This window comes from Hordeum vulgare, chromosome 6H (genome assembly GCF_904849725.1).
Source record: "Hordeum vulgare subsp. vulgare chromosome 6H, MorexV3_pseudomolecules_assembly, whole genome shotgun sequence".
Taxonomy (NCBI): Eukaryota; Viridiplantae; Streptophyta; class Magnoliopsida; order Poales; family Poaceae; genus Hordeum; species Hordeum vulgare.
Window position 1 is genome coordinate 210,425,691 of NC_058523.1, and position 18,692 is coordinate 210,444,382.

The 18,692-nt window shown below is 44.8% G+C and overlaps 1 protein-coding gene across 1 annotated transcript; it reads right to left on the reverse strand.

The window, feature by feature from the left end:
* Positions 1–10,492: 10,492 nt before the first annotated feature.
* LOC123402732 (far upstream element-binding protein 2) lies at positions 10,493–16,469 on the reverse strand. Its single transcript, XM_045096685.1, has 7 exons — positions 16,039–16,469; positions 15,149–15,267; positions 14,851–15,036; positions 14,669–14,764; positions 14,412–14,483; positions 13,829–13,945; positions 10,493–11,864 (listed from the first exon to the last, which is right to left on the reverse strand). The coding sequence occupies exons 1-7, from the start codon at positions 16,376–16,378 to the stop codon at positions 10,725–10,727; spliced, it is 2,070 nt and encodes a 689-aa protein (XP_044952620.1). The 5' UTR covers positions 16,379–16,469; the 3' UTR covers positions 10,493–10,724.
* Positions 16,470–18,692: the final 2,223 nt, after the last annotated feature.

The window sequence follows — 18,692 nt, forward strand, 5'->3', positions numbered from 1 at the left end:
ACCTTTGTGAATCTTTCACGAAGCTCAATTTCAGTTAGTACCTCAGGGATTTCTTGCAAATCTTCAAATCTCTCCTACCTTGGAAGACCAGGTCCGAGCAGCGCAACTTCTTGATGTAATGGTGAAGAAAGTTAAGATTGGCTTGGAAAAGGGAGTTCCCAAATATAAGTGCTTCAGTGTTAATGCCAGAGACACATTATTCTTTGAGGGTCGTCTTGTCGTTCCGAAAGGTGATCTCATAAAGGTTATCATGGAAGAAGCTCATAACTCTCTGCTCTCAATACATCCAGGAAGTTCCAAGATGTATCAGGACTTCAAACAGACCTTCTGGTGGACTCGCATGAAGCGTGAGATTGCTGAGTTCGTAAATGAATGTGATGTATGTCGAAGGGTGAAAGCAAAGCATCAACGTCCAGCAGGTCTTTTGCATCCATTGCCCATTCCCGAGTGGTAATTCGACCATATTGATGGATTTCGTCACCGGGTTTCCGAAGTCCAAGAAGGGTAACGATGCCATCTTCGTCGTCATCGACAAGTTGAGTAAAGTGGCTCATTTCCTTCCAGTCAAGGAATCCATCTCGGCAGCTCAGCTTGCAGAGCTGTACACTTCCAGGATAGTGTCCTTGCACGGTGTGCCTATGTTGATTTCTTCGGATCGCGGAAGTATCTTCACTTCCAAGTTATGGGACTCTTTTTAGTCTGCGATGGGTACGAAGATACGATTCAGCACAGCTTTTCATCCTCAGACTAGTGGGCAAGTGGAGAGAGTCAATCAGGTCCTTGAAGATATGCTGAGAGCCTGTGTCATTTCTTTTGGCATGAAGTGGGAAGACTGCCTGCCTTTCGCTAAGTTCTCGTATAACAACAGTTATCAAGCTAGTGCAGGCAAAGCTCCGTTTGATATTCTCTATGGCAGGAAGTGTCGTACCCCGCTCAACTGGCCCGAGACTGGTGAGCGTCAGATTCTTGGGAATGACTTGATCGAAGAAGCTGAAGAGATGTGTCGGGTCATTCGGGATAACCTTAGGGCAGCGCAGTCCCGTCAGAAGAGCTACTATGATAGCAACCATCGTGACATGTCTTATGAGCTCGATGACTTCGTCTATCTCAAAGTGTCTCCTATCAAGGGCACGCAGTGTTTTGGCATCAAAGGCAAGCTTGCTCCTCGTTTCGTTGGTCCTTTCAGAGTTGTTGGCAAGAGAGGCGACCTTGCGTATCAACTTGAGCTCCCTTCCAACTTTGCAAATGTGCATGACGTGTTCCATGTCTCTCAGCTCCGCAGATGCTTCAAGACTCCCGAGCGCACAGTTGATCTTCAAGACATCGACCTTCAACCCGACCTATCCTATCGTGAGCATCCAGTTGCGGTTCTCGAGACGACTGAGCACAAGACCCGCAACAAGTCTATCAAGTTTCTCAAGGTGCAGTGGTCACACCATTCCGATAAAGAGGCCACTTGGGAACGCGAGGATCACCTCCGTTCCGAATTCCCAGAGTTCTTTGAGTCCTAGATATCGGGACGAGATCTTTTTGTAGTGTGGGAGAGTTTGTAATGCCCCAGAGTGTAACTTGCCATATTTGGAACCTTCATGTGTGGGTCCATGATGTCATTGCCTTGTGAGATATATGCCATGTGTTATTTCATGTGTGATCATACCTTGTCTCCCTTTGCATTCATGCATCCATATCATCCATGCCTTCATTGTGTTTGTTGTTGTTGTTGATCCATGTATGTGGTATGTGATGTTGATGTGCTATGTGATGATGAAGTGGTGTTTGAAAGTTGGGTTCCATCTATGATAGTTTCAACTAGGTTTCAAAAAAACCCCTTCTTTATTTCTCAAGCTCAAGATTTACTTGCTCTAACCCTGGTTCAAAATATATATCTTTTAGGGTATTTTCTGGTGGATGTGGTGCTAGATCTAAGGTGTTTTAAAACTTTGTTTGAGAGGGGTGTTTATACACAAAACAGATTATTTAATTCTGTTTTGTATATATTTTAGTGCTCCAAAAATCCTCTTTGCATTTTATTTATTTGGGGCATAATTCCCTTATGCCCAGGGGCATTTTTATTTTTATGTTGGAGCCATAGATTACCTGGGAGTTTATTTATTTGCTGGTATTTGTTTTTAAATAGAAAACCAGTGGGTTTTCCCTTTCTTACCTAGCGCCTCCGAGTGGGCCTCCTCCTCCTCGCTGGCCCAGTAGCCTCCTCGACGCGGCAGCCCACTCCTCGTCCCTCTCCTGTGACGCTGTCTTCCTTCCTCCGCACCTTTCCATCAGACATTCAGAGAGAGCGAGACAGAGAGGCCGACGCCGTGGCTCACGGACGTCGAGGCGGCCTCCCTCACCCCCTTTATTATTCCTTGGCGTCCAAGTCGTGTTCTAGGGTTCCTCCAAGCGCTGCCACCTCCTTTCCCATCTTCCTCCTCCCTCTCCGTCGTCGACAGAATGTAGGCGAGCTCCTCCTCCGCCATGGCCGATCCTTGATGAGCTCGCCGCCGTCGTTGTCGTACTCCTTCGTCCTCTCCAAGCAATCCAAGAGCACGCGGGACCTCAGGGGAGTCCGTTCCCATAGCTGATCGACGACGAACGGCTCTGCTTCCACTACTTCGACGACGACCCCTTCCGCTCCGACGACTTCCTCCGCAGCGGCTTCTTCCTCGACGTCCCCTTCTTCCTCTCCGACAGGCGCGGCCTCCTCGACCAGTGGGTGAGCAGCAGGACTCCTCCCCCTTCCCCTGTCGGCAGATCAAGCGTAGGGTCGTAGCAACGTCGCCGTATTTCTCTCTGTCGTCGGCGCCGCCGCGTGCTCGTGGAGCAGTACTTATAGGGCACCCCTCGTCGAGATTAACGGTGGAATGGAACCGTGGGAGTTCCCTCTTCCTCCCAGCGACTAGCCGTAGACCAATTCGTAGCGTAGCGCCGGCGGTGACCCTCCCCTGTTCCGGCCACTGTCGGGTTGTAGTAGATCCAGAGGGGGTTGCTCAAAAGAGCAAGGCCCCCCTCTTTGTTAACTTCTGCACGCCTAGCGCAGTGGTATGGTGGTGTTTTACAGATCAACACGTCGTGGGTTTGAAACCCAGTGGCGGCCCCTTTTGTGTTTGTTTTCTGGTACAGTAGCAACAGAGTGAAGTTTACCCTGCTAGCATCCTCTGTTCTGTCGAGCCCTTGGGCAGTACTGCACTCGTGTAGTGTGTGTGTTGTTTGCAGTAGGTTTGGGGTTCGATCCCCAAGCCATCCGTTTTTATTAATATTAGTTTTTGTTCCTTTTGTTGTGTTATAGATTGGTTGCTGGTTATATTGCTTGGGCAACAATATTTTGTTGTCTAAGATCTCAAACCAGTAGGTTTTTCCCTTGTTTTAGTTAGTGTGCATGTGTAGGGATTTAGTGGTGCTTGTGTATGTGTGTAGGAGGTCATGTGTGTGCAACTTTCATGTGGTGTGTGCTTGTGTGTGTGTGCATGTGTGAGTATGACACACACATGCCCAAGGCATGGTTTTTCCTTAGTGAGCACTTGTGTGCAAGAATGTATGTGTGTGTGCTAGTGGTAGTTGGTGTGAGTGTACGTATGTGTGTGTGTTAGAAACTAGCATGTGTAGGCTAGTGTGTGCAAGATTGATTGTATGTGAGTGTGTATGGTGATGTGCTATGGCACACATACATGAGGTCCAACCCTCATGTTCACCATTTGAGTTGTGGGTGTGTGCAAGTGCATGTGTAGGTGATGAACTAGTGAGTATCACATATGATATGGCACTATTTGATCTATATGATTCCATGTAGTTTTTCCTTTCAACTTTGTGCCTACATGGTGTATGCAAGTACCTAGGTATTATATATGTTTTTGGGGTAGAATATTCGCAGGAATCCATTGGTGGAATAAGATTTCACTTTGGAACACTTTCTGGAAAAGTCATTTTTCTGTTTTGATGCTTTGTTTAGAGCTTGGTGCCATGTGGTGTGATGAGCCTAAGAGGATGATTCTTTGATGTGACAGTAGTGGATGAACCCCTCTACAACATGGTGGTTTTGTTTTATGCTTAGGAGTTTGTATGTGAAAGTTGTGCCTTGTCAAAGTAGGCATGTGGCTGAAATTGTCAGCTTAGTGAAAATCTAAGATTTTCATTGTGTGAGAAACTGCTGTTATTTTCTTCCCTTGTTGTTGTCGTTGCAAAAGGTCATGTGTTAGGAATCAGCCCTTGCAATCAACTAGAGAGTTGGAACTTTTGTGTTTGTCTAGGTCTCTGTTAAATATCATGCACTTTCACTTCTTGTAGACATTGTTTTGGGGGTTGTCAAAATGCTTCAGAGCATAAACAACTGGTGAGAATCTGAGATTTTCACTAAGTCCCTGAAATCTTTTATTTTTGTCCAAGTTAGCACATGTAGATCTTTCTGTGAGTAAGTCCTTTGTATTATCTTCTTGCTCATGCTTGTAGAGCTTTTGAATAGATTTTGCCACATATCTTGTTTGGCACATTTGGGTGGTTGTAGGTGCTTTGCATGTTGCTCTCAAACTGCTATGATGCTGTTTAGGACAGATTGCATAGTTTTGTTGTTTAGAAGCTTGTGAGTGCATAGTTGGTGGTGTGGTGAGTTTCTTTGCACCACCCCACCTATGCTTGTTTGTTTTATCATGTGGCAACCTGGGAATACCAGAAGTGTGCCATTGGAGTGTGCTTGTGGTGGATTTGATCCGTAGGACTCCGTATCTTGTTTCGTAGTTTACGGTTGACCCGTAGCTCCGTTCTCAACGTTCTTTATATGTTTTTGCATGGTTTTCTCGTGATGCACCTGTTCATGTAATCTTCATGCATGTCAAGATAGCTTAGAGTGAAGTTCTGTCCAGAAATTTGTCTTTTCTTCTCATGCATATGCAAGTGACTAGAATAGAGAGGCATGCTTCATTCTCATCTCATGCATCATGTGTTTGTTGCATCATGTTGTGTTGTTGTTCATTGGCTGTTATTTTATCTTGGGTAGCACCGGGATCGGAGAGCGAGTACGTGGATTCGGGAGAGTACGTGCAGGACGAACAAGAGCAGTTCCAAGCTGAAGACATCACAGGCAAGATGACCGTGACCTTGATACCGTACCTGGATTTGTTATGCTTAGATTCACGTTTCCTTCGTCATATGCTCGCTGCCTACCACTTGATATATTTGCCTCCTCATATTGCCATGAAACCCAAACACCTTCCCCTCCTAGCTAATGTTGTTTGGCTAAGTAGGCATGCTCAGCTTCTAATGTTAGCGTTGCTAGTTGCAGGTGCCAGCTGTCTCATGTGTTAACATGAGAATTGATATCATTATGTTTTAAACTGCTATTTAATTAATGCACCTATATATTTGGTAAATGATGGGAGGCCTAGCCTTTTGCCGGGTGATTTGTTCCGTTATTGCTGCCTTAGTTTCCGGCTACCGGTGTTTGATTCCATAACTGATCGCTCCTAACACGTTCGGGGTTGTTATGGGGACCCCCTTGATAAATCGTGTAGTTCTAAGACTTGTCCGGTAGGACCCAACATTGGTTTTAATTTGCTAAACACTTAATAACAATTTGCATAGGTAATAGCTACACCGAGGATTTTAATCAACAACCCGGGCCAGTGCTCCTCATGAGTGTTGGTCCCACCTGAGCGATGTCCGGGGCCCCCCTGGTCACCGAGAGGTTTAGCCATCCCAACGTCTAGCTCATCCGTCGTGTCGTGAGACTGAGATACGCGGCTCTTATCGGGGTCGTCGACACGACGGGAGGTCCTGCTAGTCTTGTCTTACCTTAGCGATATATCTTGCGTATAGGAATCCCGGTGAAGCTTTGGTTCTCCCCAGAGTTGAGGTTTTCCTCTAAGGAATCCGACGAGATCACGAGATTCGTGATAGAGGATTACATTGCGACCCGTGACCGTTTGTTATGGACTAGTCGGAGCACCCCTGTAGGGTTTAATCTTTCGGAAAGCCGTGCCCGCGGTTATGTGGCAACATGGATTATTTGTTAACATCCGGTTCTACATAACTTGAATTAACTCTAATAAAACTGCCAACCGTGTGCGTGACCGTGATTGTCCCCTTCGAAGACCTCTCTTCGATCGGGAATACGGTGGGATTATGTTTGACGTAAGTAGGTGTTCAGGATCACTTAGTGATCACCTAGTCTTCGATCGCTCGCGTAGACCACGACATCTATAACCTTGTTCTACGTAAGTTAGCCACCATAACTGCTTAGGATGCTGCAACCTAAACACTGAACCTTCCTCACCTAATAACTTGACTAGTTTCGATACCAAGGTCATAGATTGCTCAGTCCCTGTGGCTTACAGATTACTTCAACACCCCAACAGGTACAGGTACGCCCAACACAGGTGATCCAGATGGCACACAGCTGGCGTGGCAATACGATGAGGAGAACGACCGCCTGTACGTGAACTATCCAGAAGACTGAGGCCGTGGTCGTGATCGTGGGCAAGCATGCGGGATAGCATAGACTTTTTCTTATGTTATGTAGTCCGTAGTGGAACTACCTTGTCTGAATAAATCTGTGATTGTAAACTCTGATATTATCTATGTGAGATGGCAAACGATTCCCTATTTGTCATTCTTAGATTATGTATGTGTTCTGTTTATCTTGCTTGCGGAACACATATATGCGCTTCTTTCCATTTTGAGGCATCGCCCCCTAAATAGGAAAGGACCGCATCTTAGTCGTTACAGGTAGTGAAAGCGCAAGAGTGGGGAGCGATCAGTGTCATGCCAGGTTGCTCTCCTTACCACAGATTGCCGATTTATGTCGATGATGTCATCCTTTTCATCACACCTACCACCGCTGACCTCAGCTTTACCAGATTAGCTTTGCAAATGTTTGGCACCACTTCAGGACTGCATGTCAACTTCGCCAAGTCTTCTACCATTATGATACGCTCTGATGAGACATACACTAATAGAGTCGCGGGTGCTCTGTCGTGCTGCATGGATACTTTTTCGTGCAAATATCTTGGCATGCAGCTCTCCATCAAGCAAATCACCCACTCGGACTCGCAGCCAGTGGTGGATGACGTACTAAACGTTTTGCCAGGATGGCAGCGTGGGATGGTTACGAGGCCTGGTATGCTAATGCTGGTTAACACGGTGATCAGAGCTAGACCCACACACCACATGCTCGTGGCGGACGCGCCAAAATGGGCCCTTGATCGCGTGGACAAAAGCTGTCATGCATTCTTCTGGGTGGGCTCACAACATATTCATGGAGGCAAGTGTCTTGTTTCTTGGCAAAGGGTTTGTTAGCCCAAGCAACTTGGTGGTCCGGGAGTGTTGGACCTGAACAAACACGGGCTGGCTTTGAGACTGAGACGGGAATAGCTTAAACGCTCTGACGAGACCAGACCCTGGCAGGGCTTGCCGCTGGCAATGGATGCCAAAGCGCAGGCGGCTTTCAACAGCCTAGTTCATTGGAAGGTGGGAAATGGAGAGCAAACACTATTATAGAAGGATCGTTGGATCGATCGGTCGTCTATAAAAGAGCTTGCGCCCTTGGTTTTTGAGTGAATTTGCACGCAAGCGGTGAATAGGCGCATTGTCCGTGAGGCTCTACTCTCCCATCGATGTGCAAATGACATTACTAGAAATCTCTCTGTAGATGGGATGTTTCAGATCATCCATCTTTGGGAGATCATGATCAACATGGTCCTTGACCCGATGCAAAGTGATACCCCTATATGGAGATGGAACAATAGCGGCTCTTATACCTCGAGATCGACATATCACATGTTGTGGCATGATAGTGTTCGCTTCGCCCCGGCCCCGACAGTATGGAAATGTTGGGCACCCCTATATTGCAAGTTGTTCATGTGGCTTGCTACACAATACCGGCTTTGGACAGCAGATCGACGGCTACGACAGGGATTGCAAGACCAAGCCTCTGCTTGCTACATCTACGCTCTAGAGGAAGATGTGGTTGACCACATTTTGTTCCACTGCGTCTTTGTCGGGCAAGTTTGGCACTATAGGACCAACATCAGCTTGGTACCAATGACGGATGATAAGATTGCATAGTGGTGGTTGCAGGCTCGAAAGCAAATGCTGAAGGAGAATAGGAAAGGATTTGACTCGGTCGTTATGCTCATATGTTGGAGCCTTTGGAAGCGTCGCAACGGATTAGTGTTCGGTCAAACGAGGGTGATCTCGACAGTCGTCAACTTCACCGATCGGATCTTTGACCAACTACGTGCTTGGGTTAGGGCGGGAGGACACGAAGTTAACATCTTCTGTGAGTAGTAGAGTAAAGCTTTAAGAGTGGAGAGTAGTAGAGTAAAGCTTTAGGAGTGGAGTTACGAGGACTGGTTCGTGACAACGAGTGTGGTACCAGGTCCTCGTTGTAATCATCAACTTCTTGTACATATTTTTGCCTTCTATAAAGCTATGGTACGCGATTGCATACTCTCACATACTGCTCCACTGTCTCTAGGTTGGCATCGACCAGGCATCCCGAGCTATTGGCCTCAAGCCAGGCGAATGGGACATCGTTGGTCATGTTGTCAGTCCTTCTCTCTTCGGAAAGAGAGGTAGAGCAGTCACCGATGAGAGCGGTAACCCTCTAATGCTAGTTCTAGTCCACTCGCCCGGTGAGAGCCTGACCATCGATGGGAAGCCTTGTGATCATGGCAAAGTCCTCGAGCGTCACAGTCATCTCGCTACAAGGGAGATGGAAGTTGTGTGTTTCCAGCCGCCAACGATCAAGCAATGCCATGAGCGCGCATGGTTCATCATCGGCGGCACGAGTTTGAATTGAAGGACAAACGATAGAAGGCGTGCATGCTTGAAGAAGGGCTCATATCGCACGTCATATGCCATTTAGGTATCCTTTGTGTGACCCCTCATTCGCACAGTCGTAAGTGTCTGTTAAAACTGAACACATATGTTAGAACGTTACTTTATATAAGAAACAGTTACATGAAAATTGTTACCTCTCCACACTCGAGAGCACAGGCACGATGGTTCTTGTTGAAAGCCATGTCAAGTCCCGTATACACACGCCCATTGTGCTCATGCTCGGCCATCCTAACAAAATATACATATACAGTTTTATTATCTGACCCAACATAATCATCTCCACATAAAAATCAGTAAAATTATAGAAAAAATAAACTACACATCCAACATCATAGCAATATTACAATTTGGCAATGCATCCAACGTCGCAATAAAAATATATTCATAAACATATTGCAAAAAGTGATTGGAATTCATTCTGAATATTATCCAACATCATATTACCACATATACATACATAGTTTGCAATTCATTCATCCTCACATATCCTCTACTACTACTAATATGCAACTAAACAACTAAAACTACATGCAAAAACTTTGTGATTTGTAAACCTAGGCTACACCTAGTGCAAAAAATATCTACAAAACTAAAATCTTATTGCAAAAGATGATTGGAGGGGTTGGAGGAGCTTACCGGCCTCTTCGTTTTGCCTCCAAAGAACCGCAAAAATGATGGGCCGAAGAGGGAGATCGAAGGAATGAATTGAGAGGGGGAAACACACCACCGCGGCCTCTGTTCGAGCAGAGGAAGAACAGGCTGGTGGGTGGGTGGAGCCCACCCGCAGCCTAACTAGGTCGAAAACCCTACTACTACCATCTATGACGTTAGGGTAATATCCACATCATCGTGGCAAACGGGGTAATATCCACGTCATCGTGGCAAACGGCAGACAGGTCGGCTCCCTACCGCCAAAGGGAATGGTAGAGAATGGTGGTAGCCTGCACAATCCTACCACCATCATGGATGACGATAGGAAAAGGGTCAAACCGGAAATTTTTCCGTCTTAAGGTCAGATCCTATTGAACTTATTCAAAAGGATCAAAACAATGAATTTATAACCTCCCACCAACGCCGACCCTGCCTCCTCTTATGTGTGCTTATTGAGATTGTCAAAAAGATACTAGTGCCTCCATTCTGAAGGCTTGCGTGTATTCTAGATCTATAAATTTAATCAACATAAGATGAATTATATAGCCTAAAAATTATAGAAAATTTAAAGTTTCTAATGATATATTTTTTATGATATTTAGGCAGAAAGGAGGTAGTACGATATACTTTTTAGATATAGTCAAAAATTAGACAATTTAAAGTTTCTAATGATATACTCCCTCCGTCCCAAAATAAGTGACTCAAAAGTGATTCTACTTTACACTAAAGTTAATACAAAACCGAGTCATTTTTGAGTCACTTATTTTGAAACAGAGAGAGCACCTTGTAGATATATAAGCCTTGTAATATTAGCAGAAAAAAGGTAGTACGATCTAGCCATATCTCTCTGCCACAGAAGCTCCTCCTGAAATATCAGACTTATGTTTGTTTCACAGAGAACTTCAAAGAGAACTCATATTGTGAGGCCGTTTTCAAGCTTAAAAACAAGTGAATCAAGTGCTGCTAGAAATTGATGTCAAATACATACCATCCACATAACTACAACAACACGTTAAGCAGCAAAATTGAATACAGTTGCATTTCAGATTATCCAAACCTAGTATAGGTTGCACCAGAGATCACAAGCAGTTCGAGTTCGAGAGCAGCAAAACAAGGATAATAATATAGCAATATATAAAGTTCACAATAAAGCAATCAGTAAGATAACATGGGTAAACTGAGGATTATACTTCAAGCAGCAGAGCCAAGGAAACCAGATTTCAGATGCAGCTGAGGCAGGTAGCTCAACTCGGAGAAGTTTGGGGGGCACCACTGTTGGCAGTAGCAGGAGCGGCAGCTGCTGTGGTAGGCGCAGGTGCGGCGGCAGATTGATCCTGGGACGCAGCAGGTGCTGTGGCTTCAGTAGAATAAGCAGTAGGCTGCCCATAGCTACCAGTAGCATAAGGATCACCGTATGACTGCTGCTGGCCATAGCCTGGCTGGCTAGCAGTAGGTGCACCAGGGTAAGGCGGTGGAGCACCATAGCCTGGCTGACTGTATCCATACTGCCCATATCCAGCCTGAGCAGGCGGTGCCTGTCCATAAGTAGGAGCAGATGAAGGCAGCTTCTGAGCCTGTAGAGGCGGCTGCCCATAACCACCCTGACCATACGTGCCCTGTTGTGGTGGCTGCGGACCATAGCCAGGCTGTGTCTGTGGAGCAACGTATCCAGATGGAGGGGCAGAACCTTGCGCCGGGTAGCTTGATGCAGCAGCACTAGCAGGTGGTTGGCTAGGATAACCCGGTTGGCCTCCGGTGGAAGGAGTTGAAGCTTGCTGCCCTGGAGATGCTTGACCAGCGCCACCTGGACCACCATAGCTCGGTGCAGTGCCATCCTGAGTTGAGTTAGCAGCTGATCCATAGCCAGATGCCCCATAGCTCTGCTGATCATATCCAGGCTGCTGTGAGTAAGACTGCTGCTGCCCTTGGGTCTGGTAACCAGAGTAGTCATAAGCTTGCTGCCCGCCACTCTGCTGGGAGTAGGTAGAATCACCATACCCTTGTGAAGCATAACTAGCAGGAGGATGGCTGTAATTGTAGTTGTTAGCATCAGCAGGTGCAGCAGTTCCAGTGGCAGATTGTTGCTGTTGTGGTTGCTGTTGTTGGTTATAGTAGTCATAGCCAGTGCCAGGGGGGGGCTGCTGTGATTGCTGGTTTGAAGACTGATCCCACCCTGTCTGATACCCTCCAGATGCTGGAGGGTAGCTGCCATAAGGTTGCTGGCCATACTGTGGTGGTGCACCAGGATAAGCTCCAGGCTGCATGTAACCGTAACCAGGCTGTTGTGTTGTTGGTGCACCAGGCGCGCCCCAGTTGGCCTGAGGACGAGGAGGGCGGTAGCCCTGCTGAGAATAGCCACCTGACATTTGATTTCTGGCACGATTCTGCAAAAATAGTTTGCACATCTGTATATGTATAGGATAAAACATGCAATGGACCATGCAGAACAAGTGCAGACCAGACAAAACATATCCAAAAACAAAGCAACGTAATATACAGAAATTCCAGAACCACCAAGAAAAAATGGAGGGGTCAACTCACCGAGCAAGATTCTCAAGCAACATTGCTGATGCCCATCTAGCGTCTCCCATTTGCAAAACTATGGGAGCTAATGAAGATTGGGCAGCTAGACAAACACATACATACATTGAATATTCATGCAATAAAGGATTGCCTTGCAGTTTATAAATGTTTTGCACTTTATAGAAGTTGATAAATCAGTAATACTCGATGGTGACAGTGATCCTTATTATGTGGAACATATACGCATATTGCTAAATGACAGAACATACACAACAGCAGTTCTTTCAGACATGTCTCCTACAACAAAGAATATATTACTTCCGCTGTCCCAAAATAACTGCCTCAACTTTGTACTAGCCGTTGTACGAAGTTGTACTAAGCTTAAAAAACTTATTTTGAGACGGAGGGAGTACAAGTGAACAAAAGAATATATTACTTCCGCTGTCCCAAAATAACTGCCTCAACTTTGTACTAGCTGTTGTACGAAGTTGTACTAAGCTTAAAAAACTTATTTTGAGACGGAGGGAGTACAAGTGAACAAAAGAATGTCAAACAGAATTTAAGCAAAGTTTTAAGGAAGCTTGGTCATGGTAACCTGAAAAATCAACAGAGAGAAAATATATACGGGCAAACCAAAGACAATAGATTAATGCAAGGTATCCTGCATAATCTTTCAAAACAACACATAATATATACAAACTTTCTTGCCTAGTCAATAAATTATAACATTGTTATCTGTTACATGTTGCTCCCAGTTGGTGGTGCTAGCAACAGATAAAATGGGATATCAAGAATTGAAGGAAGAATGTAAGAATGATATCTACCCCATGACCGAGCAAAAATATCAATGCAAACTCGTCACCTGTATAGAGGATTGCACCAACTATCCCAAAGATGTACAGAAATAACAAATGCAAATTTAAACAGACAAGATCACAAGACCAGATACATGAAATCCGATTATATAATCCAAATACGAAGCAGTTATTTCCGTTTCAATATAGAAGGACCAGGCGTGTTCCGGGATGTATGTATTATATTGTTCAGAAAGTATATACCATTGAATTTGCATTTGGATTCTAATGGTGCTCCAATGCTACACATGGACCTTCTATACCGAAACAGAGTTTATCTTTCATTCATGAGCATCAAGTATATTAACATCAGGTAGTTACAAACCTGGCCACCAGGATTGATGTGTGCAGACCTCAGAACTATTTACAGACACTAATTTGGCCTTATGTCAAGATAATAAACACAGTGTAACCAGGGACATATGATAGCACCACAAGCACCAGTATGATATGTAGTAAAGACGTTGTGATAGGATATCAACTTCCCAATGAAAGCATGGATTTGCAAGTACTTGACTGTGAGTGTTTAAATATTTATATATTTTCATCAGAGAGTCCAGAGAGATAGCAGCTAATAACAAAGAGATTGGGCAAATTACAATTACTTCAGATTCGTTGTGCGTCTCTGAACATCTGAGAAGCAAGCACAGAATTGTATAAAGTATACAATCATGTCAAAGCCAAACTGCTGGTGCTCCATGACCAACTTGTTTCACAAGACAACCCATTGAGATAAAAAAATTGGACATGTATATTTGACAAGAATATAGGGTATATCATAACTAAATACACAGAAGATTGTCAAAAGCAAACAATGGAAAACAGAGGTCAAATAGAGAAATATAAATCGAGACAAAAACACAGTAACATACAAAAAGCTGTAATCAAACCCACATGATTTTAACAACACAGATAAATAACAAACAGTGGCAGCAATTAGGAAGTGGCATGAAAAGAGAAAGAAAGCTGACCTCACTGGTAACCTCACTCACAAGCTGCTTTGCTATTTCAATTTGCTCTGCAGTACCATCAATATACAGTGTTCTTTCAGTTGAAGTATCACCAGGAGGCAAATGTAAAGGAATGACCTGCAGAAGGATTTGTGAGGACAAATGAAATATTACTATTATTATTATTACAAATGGACAGGGGTGCGTGGAAGCTTGCTATCCATGTGCCAGAAACATGAGTTGGTCGCGAGATCTTATGAGTTCCACCTCTAGCCTACCCCAACTTGTTTGGGACTAAAGGCTTTGTTGCTGTTGTTGTTACTGTATTATTACTAATGGAAATGATGAAGTTAATACAAAATATACAATACTAATTAACAAGGCGATACAGGTGTAGAAGATAATGGTAACAGATGGTTATATAGACAAAAGGAGCATGAGTTCTAATTCTAATTGAGCATACTCAGAACTTGGATTTAATTAACTTGCTCAAGCATAAGAAAACTGAATAAAGAACAGCGACAACAAAACGCATCATGTAGTGCTAGGTATCTTTCAGTTAGCAAATTAATGCTACAACTTCGCAATAAGAATTTTCACAAACCTGTATACGAGCTTGAGATTTGGCCTGCATGGATTTTATAGTCTCACCACCCTTACCAATAACCAGACCGACCTGAAATAAGAAAAAATAGTTAGACATGGAAAGGAATAGGCAAGGTTTTTTACCAACAAAGAAACTGAAGTTCGTGAAATAATAACAGCTGTGAAGTTTACAAGGCATCATTATTGCTATATTGGGGCATGGTATGATTTTCAGAGTCTTAAAAGCAAACCAGTTCTAGAAAGCAGCCAGTTTACCTTGTTGTTAGCAATTTGCATTTGGAATTGCTCAGCACCAGGTTGAGGTGCGTTGTACTTCCGATTAGAGATAGTGCCAGATGATCCAGCATCAGCCTGCAAAAGGTCACATGACACGTATGGTTGAATAAAAGGATGCACAACTAAATTAAGTCCCGACCATAAAGAAGGTATCACAGTACCTCTGCAAGAACATCAATTATCAACTGCTCAGCTCTGCTTATCTGGTCAGGAGTGCCCGAAATATCAACCGATCTTGTCTGTGAGCCAGGTTGAACATCCATGTCCCTTGTTACTTGGATCTTTGCCCCTGACTGAGCTTGGAGATGCTTTATAGTTTCTCCAGCTTTGCCAATGATAACACCAACCTAAAAATCAAGGAACGTTATCAGTTAGCAGACAAAAAAACTGCACTTCATGCAACCTTCCATCAACTTCATGAATCCAAAGACCAGAAGAGTAAACTGCCAAGTAGCATACCCTTCCATTTGGGATATCAATCTTTTTTGTTGTACTACCACTCTGGTATCCACCACCATATGAAGAATACTGATGCGAGTTTCCTTGAGAAGATAAGGGAGGGAGGGAAGAACCATGGCCTGGAAACAAAACAACGACTCATTATATTCCTGATAGCTGCGTATTTGCTAACTGAGAAGAATAACATCCACGTGAAAAACATAAAACAGTACAATAAAATGATGTCAGTACATAAGTAACAAACTAATAACGTTCAGAGCTGCCTGGAAATATTAAAGGAAATCACATCATTTATGTACTTCATGAGATAATATTTGGCTTTGTGACTATAAAGAATTATGAAAGCAGTATATTGCCGTTTTTGCATTCACATGAAAAAAATGAGAAAAAGGAAACCACATAAACTATTGTCATTTAGTGGCAATGGCTACTACAGAAGTTTCAACGCATATCATTGCTGCACCTAGCAGAGAGGTGCTAGTTCCTCGAGACACTGATTAAAATATTACATGATATAGCAGAATCAAACTATGGATACTACTGATCTACACAAGATATATTTGCCAGAATTATTAACAAACTTTTAGTCATCCTGATAAACCCGTCATAATATTTTAACCTACGAAGATCTAAACTTCCTAGCAAGGATAACGAAATCGCTAGGCGTTCTGTTGTTGCTTAGATTGTAGCACGGTTAAGATCGCCTCGGGAGGCAATTTTCTTACACTGCTTCCTAAACGTATCGCTAAATCGCATGGATCGCATAGCAGTACTTAGCAGCTAAGGAACAAACTAAATAAACAGCATAACAGCAGCCGCGACCACAAGCACACAGAAAACAGATCTCCCGATCCAAAACGTGTTTCATGAGATATAGCCAAGATACTCACCACCACCGGCTGAGGACGAGAATCCGAGGCCGCCGCCACCGATACGGCCACCGCCCCCCAGGGAACCTCCTCCGCCACCGGTGCCAACGTCGTCGTCGCCGTTGTCTATACGGGGACGCTTCGCCTCAGCGGCGCTGAAGAGCCTAGCTGCGATCTCCTGCGCGCGTTGCTTCGCGAGCTGGATCTCGTCGGGAGGCGGCGGCACAGTATTGTACGAAGATGGCACCGGGCCACCGGCAACCGGCGGCGAGGCAGGCGGTGGGCCGGAGGAGAATCCCGTGCGGCGCGGCGGCGGGGAGTCGTCGTACTTGCGCTTGGAGGAGTAGTGGTCGTCGGCCATGGCGGCGGGGGAACTAGGGTTAGGGTGGTGGTGGCGAGAAGCGCGCTGTTGTGGGGGAGCAGAGGGATAAGACGGCGCAAAACGGAGAACCCTAGAGTGCTGCAGGGATGCGTATTTATATGCTACATTGAGGATTTTAGTTCTTTGTCTCCTCGTTTTTATTTCTAAGAGCAAGTAGTCAGCTGGCTATAAGGAATAAACTAATACTTCCTCCGTACCTAAATATAAGTCTTTCTAGGGATTCTATTAGAGGACTACATACGGATGTATATAGACATTCTTTAGAGTGTAGATTCATTCATTTTACTTCGTACGTAGTCACCTAGTGAAATCTCTTAAAAGACTTATATTTATGAACGGAGGAAGTATATTTTTATTTAGTTAGAGAAAGAGAAGAGGAGAGAGAAGGTAAGCGGACTCTTAGCTAAGAGCCAGCTCTAGCACGTGTTTCTAGGCATTTTGTGAGTATGAAAGGTGGGCCATATAATAAAAAAGTAGTACACATTTGCAATGAACTATTGGACATGTTGGTTATAAGATTGGCTATAGATGACATGGCAATGGCTTATAGCCAGCAGCTGGCTATACGAGCAAGTACAATAAGGTACAGTCAGCAGGCTGTAAGGATTAAAATACTATATTTTTGCTGAGTTGGATGAGAGAGAAGAGGAGAGAGAAGGAAAGCTGGCTCTTCGTGAAGAGTCAGCTCTAGCACGTGCTCCTAGGTGCTTTGTGAGAATGAAAGGTGGGCCATATATGATAAAAGTAGTACTCTTTTATAGCTAACTATTGTACAAGCTAGCTATAAGACGGGCTATAAAACTTCTTATAGCTAGCAGTTGGCTATACTATTAACCATGCTCTACTATTGTACTCCCTCTGTTCCTAAATATAAGTCCTTTAAGATAATTCACTAGGTGACTACATACAAAACAAAATGAGTGAATATATATTTTAAAGTATGTCTAAATACATCCGTATGTAATCCTCTAGTAGAATCTCTAGAAAGACTTATATTTAGGAACGGAGGGAGTACTTGCTCTAAGATGCACTCACTTTGTTCCTAAATATAAGGGCAACTCCAACGCGCCGGCGTGTCCGTGTGTGTTTTTTCAAATGAGTCAGCACATCTACCTGATGGGTGGGTCGTCCGTCGCCCTGTACGACGGTACTGTGATAGTAAAATAATAGAAGAGAGGTGGGTGGGGTTGGGCGAGCGAATTAAATAAGTAGGCACAAATGGGTGGATGGGTGTGTGACAAGTAGATCAGACCGGACACATGCGGACGACGCACGAAAAAAATCGTTCGCTTTGTGTCCATCGGCGATCCAAATGTGACTCAAATTTGCGTCCGAAATGGGTCCGCGCGGACAAAAAACAAACGCAAAATGAAAATGGGTCACCGTGTTGGACCATCATCTTTGTGTGCGTCGATCTATGCGGACGCGGCCGTGCGTAATGGGTACTCCCGTTGGGTTGCTCTAACACGCCTCGGAGACCTTTTTTATCGTCAGCGTTAAAAAAATCGTACAATCGCGTTTTCAGGACCTTGTTTTTCGTCGATTTGGACCGAAATTGACGCCGGCGGACCCAGGTCGAACCCAAGGCGCTAAAGGGGTGCCTCGAGGAGCTGGATGAAGCGAAAAGTTGCCTAGGGCCGCACTCTCGACGACACTGGTCGATTTTTCCATTGTTTATGTCTTTTTCCTCCTTTTTCCTTGTCATTCACATCCCCTCACCATTCCCGCCATTCTCTCCATCTTCTCTCCCCCGCCATGTCGTCGAAGAAGTACGCCGCCCCTTGCCAAGCCACCGAACCCGTCGCACCAACGGCGAGGAAGTCGAGGGCGTCGATGATAAAAGCACGCGGGCATGACGAACGCGTAGTGGAAGGCCGGCATTGATCAGCGGGCGGCAGCGACCACCGATCACGGAACAGGCTCATCATGAAGAGAGTCACGAATGCGGTGGCGGAGCAGGTGGCGTCGTCTCGCTTGACCATGGCGAACAAGCGGCCAATCTTTCCTCCTCAACACGTGGGCCCATTTACACAAGGCGCGTGGGATAGCCAACAGAGCGTCGCGTCATCGGCCAACTTCGCGTCGTCGGCCAACTTCTCCCTAAGGTGGTTTTGATAACTAATAACAACATATGTGTCATTGAACTAATGATCTTATCTAAATATATTTCATAAAAGTTCAAAGATGCATTGGCTAAGGATTGTGAGGACAACCCTGGATGCAAGGAAAAGAAAAGGATTGGTCGAGCTTCAAGCTACAAGACTACATTTTATATTTGTAACAAATTACATTC